The 12,715-nt window shown below is 46.7% G+C and overlaps 1 protein-coding gene across 23 annotated transcripts in view; it reads right to left on the reverse strand.

The window, feature by feature from the left end:
* Positions 1 to 12,715, reverse strand: part of LOC111044353 (sodium bicarbonate cotransporter 3) — a 112,519-nt gene that overhangs the window by 23,728 nt on the left and 76,076 nt on the right. For all 23 annotated transcript variants that reach the window (XR_005570883.1, XR_005570885.1, XR_005570882.1 and 20 more), the window contains 2 exons: positions 2,596 to 2,802; positions 1,759 to 1,904 (listed from right to left, as the gene is read on the reverse strand). Coding sequence is in view for 13 of the 23 variants with exons in the window: in XM_039424479.1 (XP_039280413.1) it covers positions 1,759 to 1,904; positions 2,596 to 2,802 (353 nt within the window). In the remaining 10 variants the exon portion in view is untranslated. The remainder of the gene's footprint in view (positions 1 to 1,758; positions 1,905 to 2,595; positions 2,803 to 12,715) is intronic.

Here is a 12,715-nt window from a genome sequence, read left to right on the forward strand (position 1 = left end):
CGATTTTTCTTACTATGATCAATATATTTGAGTATCTCAATCAAGTTCCAGTGTGAGTGTGTGAGAAACTATATATCTTATCTGTAAACATAATGTTCACTCTAATTATACAATTATGAAATGGAATTGGGTTGTGATTCCATTAAACGGTACCGTAGTTGAAAATGGATATGCTGCAATGAAATACGTGTCTTTTTCAAACTCAATAATTTTGAATTACCAGCTAGGTGATTTAGCAAATAATTATATGAATATATTTGTATTTTTTTGGAATTTAGTCTGTTATATGCTTTAAATTTATGTAACTTATAGCGTTGAATTCATTGTTAATAAAGAATATTGTTATAAAGAATATACATAGATGATTTGATTGCATAAGATGTCTGTTCTTCTCCCAATCACAGAATAGCCTACAGTGAAAGAAAGGGTATAGAGGGAAATGTTTGAAAAACAATTTTTGACCCCGCAGTTCTGTTTAGGGTAGTAAGGAGGTAAACATTTCAAAAGTCCCTACCCGTACCCCCTGTGCTAAGGGGGTGGGGGTGGTTCAAAGATACCATTTTTTGGTTTCTCGCATATAACTCGAAAACAGTGTATCTTACTGTGTATAACTGTTTATACAAAATTGAAGCTTACATAATTTCCTACAATATTCATCTCACAACTTTCTCTATATCTTCTCTAGTTTTCGAGATATCCGCTCTTGAAGGTGTGACATTTTATGAAAAAACTCGTTTGCCTCCAATTTTTCTAAGTTTTTGCTCTTATAACTTTTTAAAAATCAATGGAAAAAATCTATGCTGATTATGAGCTTATAGAGCATTGAATTCTCTTCAATTTGATGTATAATTACACACTTTTACGAATTTCCCTACACCTTTTGCAGCAGCTTTAGTGTTGAGTGTGAAATCTCCATTTTTGCAATAATAGACCAATTGGCAAAGGAATTTTGAGGGAATGCTTTAAACACAATTTTTGACTTTGCAGCTTTGTTAAGACTAGTTAGGAGTAGAACATATCAAAAGTCCCCATTCCTAACTCATGTGGTAAGGGGATGAGGGCGGTTTAAAAGTTGCATTTTTAAGCGTTTTGCTCCAACGCTCATATCTTAAGAACAATGTGTTCCCATTGATTTTTAAAAAGTTATAAGAGCAAAAACTTGAAAAAAATTGGAGGCAAACGTGTTCTTTTCCTAAAATGTCACACATTCAAGAGCGGATATCTCGAAAACTAGAGAAGATATAGAGAAAGTTGTGAAATAAATATTGTAGAAAATTATGTAAGCTTTAATTTTGTATATAACAATTATGTCCGTGAGATACATTGTTTTCGAGTTATATGCGAGAAACCAAAAAATGGTACCTTTGAACCACCCCCACCCCCTTAGCACAGGGGGTAGGGGTAGGGACTTTTGATATGTTTACCTTCTTACTACCCTAAACAGAACTGCGGGGTCAAAAATTGTCTTCCAAACATTTCCCTCTATACCCTTTTTTGAGCATTCATTGCCTGGACTAACATACTATGTAACGTTGAGATTATTAAACTGAAAAGGAGTTCTGTCTCAAATGGGCAGTTGACGATATGAGGACAAAAATTGGTTTAGAATAAGAAGGCCCAGTGAAAATGGTAGGTAGATGCTGGTCTGTATAATACTTTTCTAAATAAAATAATATAGCTATACCACTGGAAGCGAAGAGCTATACCACTAGAAGCAAACTTTTACTGGACTGCACCAAGGATTGCACTGAAACTTACCACGGAGTTTTCCTTTTGACATCATTTATCAGACCACCAAACAGTCTTCCTGTCCTTGACAACCCAGACTCTTCTCTTAATTTTTGCTCTTCAAGTTCTTCATCCTTCTCTTCTATTGGTTTTTCTGGGGGTCTTTTCCGGGTGTCCTGTGGAGAAAGTTGGGGAAAAGTCAGATTAAACATAACATTTATAGACACAGGCAGAGAATATTTTATATATTAATTATGTATAAATATAGTTTATTTCAATCCCACATCTATACCGGGAAGTAGTGAGCTGATATTCATATTGATAATATGGTTTTTTTAATAATTTACAATAATGGTTTTTTTAATAATTACAATAGTATTTATCAATAATAATAATAATATTCGTATGGCTTTTATTGGTGGGGAGTTCCTCCTCGCCTGATCATATTATTTAATTCGTCAATGGGCCTTACGACTGTCATACCTCAGCCGGGACAGACAATTTAACGTACCCATCCGATAACACGGGAGTGACCTGTTCAAAAACTTTTATCGAAAAGTAAGTAAAGTAGATTCGTGTACCTTTTTATTAGTGGGGAGTCCCTTATAGGATGGTCTCGTTGCAAGGTCTCCTAGCGTTAATTATATAATTCAAATCGTCAATGAGCCTCACAACTGTTATACATCAGCCGGGACCAACAATATAACGTGCACATCTGATAACACGGGAGTGGCCTGGCTTTAAAAAATGTTGTTCATATTTGTGTTCCAACCAGGTACCTCTAGGCTGATACGCAAGCACTATATCCACTACACCACGGATCACTCAGTTTTTATTGTGACTAAATTGATTGTTTAATAAACTCACTTGTGATGGAATGGCGGCTGGTGGTTCAATTCGAATGGTAGGATCCCATTCGCCGGGAGGAAGAACGGTGACAGCGTCGAGGAATTCATCAACAGCTGACAGAAGGTAGGATCGGTTTTTTGCCTTGTAAGCAACTTCGTGGAAAACTTCGTCAGACATCAAAGTGGCCATTGCTCTGCCAACTTCGTGGAAGCCAGATATACCACCCTGAAAATTCCATTTAATGAGTGATAATATTATCAATATATTATATGACATTGATAAAAGTTTAATTGATTCAATCATGAGCCAAAGCTCGCGATAAAATCATGGAAATGTCTAGGGGAATCACAATCATGTAATTTGAATGAATGAAGTTTTATTACCAATAAGCACAATACAAGGAAATGTAAAATACATGCATATTAAAAACAAACAAATAAGATTATAATATACAGAACTGTATAGTAACGAAACACAAACCAAATTTAATGTGACTTATTAAGAAAAATACAATCCAGCAATCCGTAAGATATAACTTACGGAACGCTGGAGAGAGTCTAACGCACTATTTTACTAAAGCAATAGAATGGACTGAAGAACGAGAAAAGAATAAATAAGATAAGAAGAAATTAATAAAAGAAATTTTGGGCTGTAATCAGAATAGAAAATTGGTATTTAATTATTGAAGAGATTATCATAAATTAATTTATATCGGTAAATAGTTATGAGAGATAAATTACATAAGGGAGAATAGGTACTTGGAAGAATTTTTATAGATCTATGGTGGTGGATTCACGGAGGATCGGCAGCCTTGATTGTGGGTTGATTTGGTTTGTGCTTTCCTCCCCTTCCCCCTCTCCCAAAGAGGCAAGATAACCTCTCTCCCTCACCCCTCCTTCATCCTCCCCGTTTATCTTTCAACCCGTCACTTCAAGAAGCGTTGTCAAGAAGTCAACATCATTTTTCGTTCCGTTCCGTGGCGTTCGAGCTGAACGCAATTACCTCGTTTCGTTTCGTGATATATGTGCAATATCATATAGGCCTACGCATAAAGACAGGATATCGTCAGCAGTAACTTCTACACACGAGATACAGTCCACTTCCTCGCCAGTTCCAAGGTTAGTGCAAATTAAAGACTTACTTTTGGGGTTGTCGACGTTTTTGTGAATTAAATCTTAACTGTACCCCAATCCATAGGTTTGGGGACAGGACGGGACCACCACATGGTCCACCAGCCTGGGATATGTTCTATTTCCAAGAGATTTATTTTTCAATTTAAATTTCAATTCGTTAATAGTAGAGTTACTTGTTGATACATGCACTGATATCCATGTTAAATCCAGTTACAAAGTTCCTTTCCAAATCTCCTTGTTTATCTAATCAGTTACTTAGTTACAATGGCAAGCCCACAAGCCTTGCTTACTATTCGTGTGAAGAAGAAAGAAACTTTGTTTAGCCGTGTTCAACAAGCTTATGACTTGTTGAAGGACATCAATAATCCTAAAATTCAATCTCAATTTTTGATAAGAAGCATATCTATTGAAAATACTGTGAAAGAATATTCTGCACTCTTAGATGAAATCAATGAATTATCTATTCAAGTTGAACCTACTAAAGAACCTGAATATCAATCACTTACCGTTATTGATAATTTATCCTGTGCAATAATAAATGCTCGTGATAAATTGAATCAAATTAAAAATGAGAAACCGAAGGAGAAAAGTGAACCCTCAACTTCAACCTCTCATTCTCCCCGTTTGAACATGATATTACCTCCAACTGAAATAAAACCGTTTGATGGCTCTGATATTTCAGACTGGCCTAGATTCAAAAATATCTTTTCATCATTGATTGTGGATGATAAATATTATTCTACTGTTCATAAATCTCATATTTTGCATAATTTGCAAATTTGTAAGGCGAAGCAGCCAGAGTAGTGAAATCTTTTCAGATAAGTAGTGATTTTGATTTGGCATGGAAAACTCTATGCAAGCGTTATGAAAGTGATAGGGTGCTAGCTAACTACTACGTAAATGAGATTTTGAAAACTAGTTCAATCCCATTTAAACCTTCGTTACAATCGCTTCAAGATTTTCTTGTTAAAGTATTACCACTCTGAAATCGTTGAAAGTTCCTGATTTGGCTGATTATATCTTGTACTCATTAGCTATTCCTCAATTAGACAAAATATCACGTGAATCGTTTGAGCTCGAGGTAGCTGATAAGAGCTTTCCTTCTTGTCAACAGTTGATATGGCGGAAGGTGTGGCTCGTTCATCAATTGGGCTAGTCAGTCGGGTCGAGCGAGGGGTTTGTTACCACTGTCTGAAAAAATGGCTTTTGGTGGCCCTGAAAAAGGGCCAAGTTTGTTGCTGGTGGCCCTGAAAAGGGACCAAGATTGTTGCTGGTGGCCCTAAAAGGGACCAAGGCAGGCTAGATGTTTAGTAGTCGTCGACTGGCGCGATACCACGCCGCGCGAGGGTCCCGGGCAGGTCCGTCTGGTGCGAGAGCAGGCCGGCAGGGGCTCAAGTCAATGGTTCGCAGTCTCCACTCTGGTTTACCCGGGCTACGGAGAGGGCTGACCGGGTGATCTACTAGCCAGAGGTCGTGCCGAATCTCTGCCGGGAGGACCTCCTCGACCACTTCCTCGTTTAGAAGGGGCCTTCGGTCAAACCCCGGGCAGGCAGGGTCGTAGGCTTCTGCTTCACACACACCGATGTCGGTTCGGCACCCAACCCGCGCATCCAGAACCGCGCGCCAGTAGTTAGGCTGGGGTGCTAAGTCTTGGGGCGCAGCTGGCGCGGCGGTGTACAGCCTCAGCCTCTCCTCCACCTGGCGAAGCCGACGTAGGGCCCTCCTCTTCTGGATTCGGCGGCCGGCTCGGTTCCTCCTAGGCATCGGCTGGGTAGTAGACAAGGAAGACACCTCAGGTTGCGGTTAGTCTCACCGTGGTTCCCTCATTGGCCTGCTCGCTGCTCTGCTCCTGGTCTCGGTAGTGGTCTCGGCTGGTAGTGGTCTCTGGTAGTGGTCTCGGCTGGTGGTCTCTTCTGGCTCTTCAGTGGAAGGCTGCTAGTGAGCAAGTGCTCTCGAGGGTAGCTGAGTAGCCCCCTTTTATTCACAGTCCCCGAGTTCACCTGCGCTGCTATTGGCCGGCGGTGCTCGGCCAATAGAAATGCAGGAACGGGTGGCGGCGACTGAGGTGCACCCTGGTGGTTGGTGGGTCAACCACTCATTTGGTTGATGCATGGCGTGGGGAGCAGAGCAGAGCGGCAGGCTGAAAGGTAGCGAACGCGAGGGAGGTATCAATTCCCCCCCCCCCCATTTGAGGTAGCCACGGCGAGAATTTATTGATTGCAAAAAACAAGATACAATGTTTACAAAATATACAAAAGTGCCATTGGGCGATAATTTTACAGAAGTGAGACCAGAAGGGTCTCCCCCAACAGGTGGGTTGTGGTCAATAATTACAGAAATAAGACCAGAAGGGTCTCCCCCAACAGGTGGGTTGTTATTCCAAGAGATGTTGCTGGTCGGTGGTTGGAGCCGGGCGTAGTTTAGTCTCGTACACCTTGATGGTCTCGTTGTCACGGGTGATCCAGTAGACAGCTCCTTGGTTGTGGGCGACCGTATATGGTCCCTTCCATCTGGGTGCTAGGCCCGCGTGGAATTTCTGAGCCTTGTTTGAGAGTTGATGATTCCGTGTGAGCACCTGGTCGCCGATCTGGTAACGAGGCTGTGTCTCGGCTATCGGGTCTCCCTTCCTATTGAGATAATTTTCTTGGTTCAACACGGCTTCGCGTTGGATTGCGGTTAGCGTGTGTAGACGCTGGTTAATATGGTCTTTGTGCGGTTCGAGTTGATTTTCGGGCCAGTGGCTCCATTCCCCTGGCCGTGGAAGGGTTTGGCCAAACAGGATTTGACTGGGGCTGTATCTTGTTGCCGTGTTCTGTCGATTTCGCAGGGTGAATAGCACGGATGGTAGTTGGTTCTCCCATTCTTGGTGTTGTTCTTGTAGGCGGATCTGTAGTGCCTTCTTGAGTTCCTGGTTCCTTCTCTCGGTAGGGTTGGCTCGGGGGTGATACATTGGCGTGGTGTAGTGTAAGACTCCCCATTTGAGGCAGAGTTCGTTCCATAGTTTCCCCATAAACTGAGTGCCATTGTCGGAGAGTAGGATTTTTGGGTATCCCCATCTGGGAAACAGGTGCGTATCCATCATGCAGCCAATCGTGTTGGCGTCGCTGTGAGGCAGCGGGTAGGCTTCTATCCACCTGGAGAAAGAATCAGTGATGACCAATATGAATCGATTTCTTCGCTTGGAGAGTGGGTAGGGGCCCATCAGATCGAGAAATACGGTTTCCCATGGTCTAGTAGACCGTTGCAGACGTTGCGTAGGTTCATGATTCCGGTTGTACGCTTTTGAGCAGCTACACAGCAGGCAATTTTGTACGTACGCGGTTATCTGCGCCTTCATAGAGGGCCAAGTGTAGTATGTAGCAATGTTTCGGTAGGTTTCGGCGTAGCCTGGATGTCCCATTAGATCATCATCGTGATAGCGGAACAGTAGCCGGGTGCGAAAGTTGGGCGGTATGACTATTCGCCAACCGTTGCGTGTCTTCTTCTCCCAGAGTTGGTTGTGTAGGCGGTAACTGGTGAGGAATACTTGATCAGTTCCCGGTTGATCCTCCAACGGTCGGGGTTCGATCTCCATCCATTGTTGTACCTGTGTGTTGATCTGGTCGTCTGTGGCCTGTGCTTTCCGAATCTCTTCTAACAGTTCAGTTTCGGTTGCGATGCTTGCTAGCGTAGCGGGTTCACTGGTGACTGGCAGGATGTCGGGAGGCATGGTTTGTTCTAGTTGTTGACTGGTCTCCTCAACTTTTTCGTTGTCGGGTTGCCGTGACAGTGCGTCGGCGAACTGATTCTCTTTACCCAGGCAGTGTTCTAGGGTGAAGTCAAATTCTTGTAGGAGCAGGGCCCATCGAGTGAGTTTGGCGCGGCTGTCCTTTGCAGTTTGTAACCAGGTAATCACCTTATTGTCGGTACGGAGTATGAATGGCCTGCCTTCCAGGTAAGGGCGATATCGCTTTATTGCCCAGACAACCGCAAGGCACTCTTGTTCGTTACTGTGATACTGTTGTTCCGTGTGGTACAGCTTGGCACTGGCGTATGCGATCACCTTACGGTCATTGTTGATTTCTTGGTATAGGACAGCCCCTATACCGACCTTGCTGGCATCTGTCTGTAGGATGAAGGTCTTGGAGAAATCTGGTCGACAGAGTGGTTGGATGTTGGCGGTCAATGCTTGTAGGCGGCGGAAAGCTGTCTCTTCTGTTGGTGACCATTTCCATCGCGTCTTCGTGCCAAGTAGCTCAGACAGAGGCGCACAAACGTCAGCGGCGTTGGGTAAAAATTATCGTAGCCAACCGACTACTCCGAGAAATTCTCGCAGTTTCTTTCTGGTGGTGGGTGGTTGGGCAGAAGTCACAGCTAGGATAGCCTGCGGTTTTGCTTGGTTGCCCTTGGAGGTGATTATGTGACCGAGGTATTCAAGTTGCTTGCGGCCGATCTGGCATTTTGCTGCTGAGACAGAGAGATTGTATAGATTTAACCGTTCAAACACTTTGGCTAAGTGGAGTAAGTGTTCTTCCCAGGTATCCGAGTACACAATGATGTCGTCGAGATAAGCATAGCAGAACTTGTTGACGTATCCACTCAGTACCTTGTTCATCATGGATTGGAAGCAGCTGGGTGAATTTCGTAGGCTGAAAGGCATGACCTTAATTGTAGCTTTTCACCGTAGGGAGTGGTGAAGGCCGTGTAAGGTCAAGACTGGGGTGCGAGTGGTACCTGCCAGTATCCCATCCGTAGGTCGAGTGAGCTGAGTATTTTTGAAGTTCCCAGGCTTCGAATGACATCCTGTAGGGTCATCTGCGGTGCCGTGGCTGGAACAGTGATGGAATTCAGCCATCGGTAATTGATGCAGAACCGTGATGTGCTGTCCTTCTTGGGGACAATGACGATTGGAGAGTTGTAAGGCGAATCACTGGCTTCTACCAGGTTGCATTCCTTGAGGGTGGCAACTTCGGACTCGATAATTTGCAGTTTCTCCCATGAGTATTGGTAAGGCCGCTGGCTGCGTATTTCTGAGCTGTTGAGTTGAATTGTCATGGTGGCGGCCGTGGTGATGGAGGGTGGCATCTGCTCCATGAACAATTTTGCGTGTTGTTGCAGTAATACTGTTAACCGTCTGTGCTGGTCGCTGGGCGTGTCTTCTAGTAACTTGTCAACCAGGTGAGTGTCCATCTCTACTGAGACTGGTGGTTGCGCTATCCAGAAGATCGTATCTCGCTGCATCTTGCCGTAGATTAGCCTGTCTTGCTCAAAGTCAAGCACTGCCTTATTCTCCCGAAACCATGGTCGTCCCAAGATGATGTCTTCGCATAGGTCAGGTAGACCTGGGAAGGGAATATTTTGAATGTGCTGTTGGATCTGGAGTTCCAGATGTCCTTGTATGGCCGTTTCGCAGCTAGTGGGATGGTTGGCCAGCAGTACAGGTAGCTTCAGCGGTTGGATCCGTGTACCGTGGTCGAGGTGGGCAGCTCTCACAAAGTTGTGCGTTGCAGCTGAATCGAGTAGAGCATGTAGTTGTTTACCCGCGAGGATGACAGGGATCCGGGGTAGAGTCTGTCCGTCTATCTGGATCACAGCTAGGTTCGGTGCTTGGCTGGGTGGAGGGCTGGTGATGTGGTTGTTGACTACTGGGGCGGCAGTGTTGGTGACCTTGTCGGTGACTGCGGCCAGGGCAGTGTTGGTGACCTGGTGGCTGACTGCGGCTGGGGCAGTGTTGGTGACCGGCTGGTTGACGGCGGCTGGGTCAGTGTTGGTGACCTGGTGGCTGAATGCGGCTGGGTCAACGTTGGTGACCTGGTCGTCGACTGCGGCGAGGGCAGTGTTGGTGACTCCGTCCATGACAGCGATCCCGGTAGGTGGCGGGTGCGTGTGGGTCACAGTTGCATGTTCCTCCCCAGGCTGGTGGTCGATGATGCGCTCATCGTCGGCTGGTGATGCTGTCCTCTTGCGGGCCAGTAGAGGCGCGGCTGCTGGGTGCTGTGGAGAGTCTCTGTCAGCCGGGAAGAGCAAGGGGTCTTCGGTGACATTGGAAGGAGACTTAGCGACGCTAGCAGGGTCTACGGTGGCGTGACCAAGGAATGACTGGCTGGCTGGTTCGGTGACGGTTATCGCTTGTAGTTGGGGTGGTGACCTGCGAGGCTGGCGCTGCGGGTCTTGCACCTCATCGTTAGTGTAGTGGACTCCTACTTTCCGTGCTGGAGGGGTGGAGTCCGAGTCTCTCCAGTATCGCCGTTTCCCTGCCGTTTCTTCGCGAGTTCTGGGCAGTCACGATGAAAATGCTTGGCCGGGCAGTAATGACACTGAGGAAGCTGGTTGTAGTTGAACCTCGGCGGCGGCTCTCAATAGGGTGGCCCTGCGGGTGCCGTAGGTTGAGGCGGCTTATATTTTGGTCGACTGTTGAGGTTGGTTTCCAGGTCGTTGGCGATCATGATCAGCTCTTCATAGTTCGTGGGACGAGCAGCTCGAACTAGGCTGCGAAGCTCGGAACTCAGCTGACCGATGAGCAGGGCGATCACCTCGTCTTCAGCCAGGTTGGTTCCTAAGCGCTGCTGTAGTTGGAGCTTCTGACGGATGAATCGCTCCACTGGCTGGTTCGGTTTGTGGGTGGTGCCATATTATTCCGTGTGAGCGGCTGCAATTTTATGGGCTCCCGAGAAACGGGCCTGAAGTCGGTCATGGAACTGTTCCCAGGTGGTGACGAATTCTCCGTAGTCTCTCCACCAGGCGGCGGCATCATCTTGTAGTTGCGCTTTTAGAAGCATGACCCAGGTATAGCTGGGAATGTGGTGACCCTGTAGCAGCTCGGTGCACTGTCGCATGAAGGTGATGGGGTCTTCATGGAGCTTGCCGCGGAAGAACGGTAGCAGGGTCGCTATGCTGGTCAGCTGGCTGAAGTTGCCGGTGTAGCTGACGGCTGGAGCCGGTAAGTTGGCCATGTTGCTGGTTGCGGTAGTGGCGTAACTAGAGATTGACGGTGGAGCAGGCAGGTTGACGGTCAGCGCGCTGGGTTGCAGGGTGGTTGGTCGAGCAGGCTCGCTGGTGAAGGCGGGTGGCTGCGTTGCCCCGGTTTCGCTGGTGGAAGCGGGCGGCTGCGTCGTGCTGCTGTCGGTTTGACCGGTGGTCTGTGCAGGCCAGCCGGCGAATGTAGACTCGGTGTGCTGGCTGGTTGACTGCATCGAATCTTTGGTGGTCGTATCCTCACTGTCTCTGGCTCCGGTTCTAGTCGGTACCATGTTCAGGTGTTATGGGCGCCACTGGGAAATTGCCTGTTCCCAGACAGGTATTCTGAATTGAAAGATTCAGAGACACATTTTGTTGAAAGAAAATAAGTTTGAATTTTTTGTGTGAAAAATTCAAGACATACATTTAGATGAAAAATTTAAGACATACATTTAGTTGAAAATTTAGGTTGACATTTTGTTTGAAAAAAAAGTTTTGACAGTGGTAACGGGTTACTGTATCTCCATACAGTGAGTGGCCCCACGTTGGCAGGCACCAATAATTGATATGGCGGAAGGTGTGGCTCGTTTATCAATTGGGCTAGTCAGTCGGGTCGAGCGAGGGGTTTGTTACCACTGTCTGAAAAAATGGCTTTTGGTGGCCCTGAAGAAGGGCCAAGTTTGTTGCTGGTGGCCCTGAAAAGGGACCAAGATTGTTGCTGGTGGCCCTAAAAGGGACCAAGGCAGGCTAGATGTTTAGTAGTCGTCGACTGGCGCGATACCACGCCGCGCGAGGGTCCCGGGCAGGTCCATCTGGTGCGAGAGCAGGCCGGCAGGGGCTCAAGTCAATGGTTCGCAGTCTCCACTCTGGTTTACCCGGGCTACGGAGAGGGCTGACCGGGTGATCTACTAGCCAGAGGTCGTGCCGAATCTCCGCCGGGAGGACCTCCTCGACCACTTCCTCGTTTAGAAGGGGCCTTCGGTCAAACCCCGGGCAGGCAGGGTCGTAGGCTTCCGCTGCACACACTCGGATGTCGGTTCGGCACCCAACCCGCGCATCCAGAACCGCGCGCCAGTTGTTAGGCTGGGGCAGCTAAGTCTTGGGGTGCAGCTGGCGCGGCGGTGTACAGCCTCAGCCTCTCCTCCACCTGGCGAAGCCGACGTAGGGCCCTCCTCTTCTGGATTCGGCGGCCGGCTCGGTTCCTCCTAGGCATCGGCTGGGTAGTAGACAAGGAAGACACCTCAGGTTGCGGTTAGTCTCGCCGTGGTTCCCTCATTGGCCTGCTCGCTGCTCTGCTCCTGGCCTCGGTAGTGGTCTCGGCTGGTAGTGGTCTCTGGTAGTGGTCTCGGCTGGTGGTCTCTTCTGGCTCTTCAGTGGAAGGCTGCTAGTGAGCAAGTGCTCTCGAGGGTAGCTGAGTAGCCCCCTTTTATTCACAGTCCCCGAGTTCACCTGCGCTGCTATTGGCCGGCGGTGCTCGGCCAATAGAAACGCAGGAACGGGTGGCGGCGACTGAGGCGCACCCTGGTGGCGGGTGGGTCAACCACTCATTTGGTTGATGCGTGGCGTGGGGAGCAGAGCAGAGCAGCAGGCTGAAAGGTAGCGAACACGAGGGAGGTATCACAGTTGATTGATTTCGTGAATAAGAGAGTTAGATCTTATCAATTATCTGCATCTGATATGCCGTCTGTTAATGAACAAAAATCTATCGAAAAGCCAAAAAATAAGTCTTTTCAGAAAAAGGTTGTCTTATCTACTCAGGCTGATAACAGCGTTTGAAATAAAAGCAGCTCAGTTACTTCTGAATTAAATGATAGTGCTGAAACAAAATGCTCATTTTGCAACTCAACGAATCATTCGTTATTCAAATGTCCTGCTTTCTTGAAAAGAGATCCAAAAGCTAGGAATGAATTTATTAAATCATTGAGAGTCTGTTCCAATTGTTTCTCCAAATTTCACGCTGTAAACCAATGCAAGTCTAAATCGTTGTGTTATTGTGGTCGTATGCATAATCAATTACTTCATTATCCTCGTAGTAGTGATAATAGCCGTTCGAATTCTCCTGTTCGTTA

Source organism: Nilaparvata lugens, chromosome 3 (assembly GCF_014356525.2).
Source record: "Nilaparvata lugens isolate BPH chromosome 3, ASM1435652v1, whole genome shotgun sequence".
Classification (NCBI taxonomy): Eukaryota; Metazoa; Arthropoda; class Insecta; order Hemiptera; family Delphacidae; genus Nilaparvata; species Nilaparvata lugens.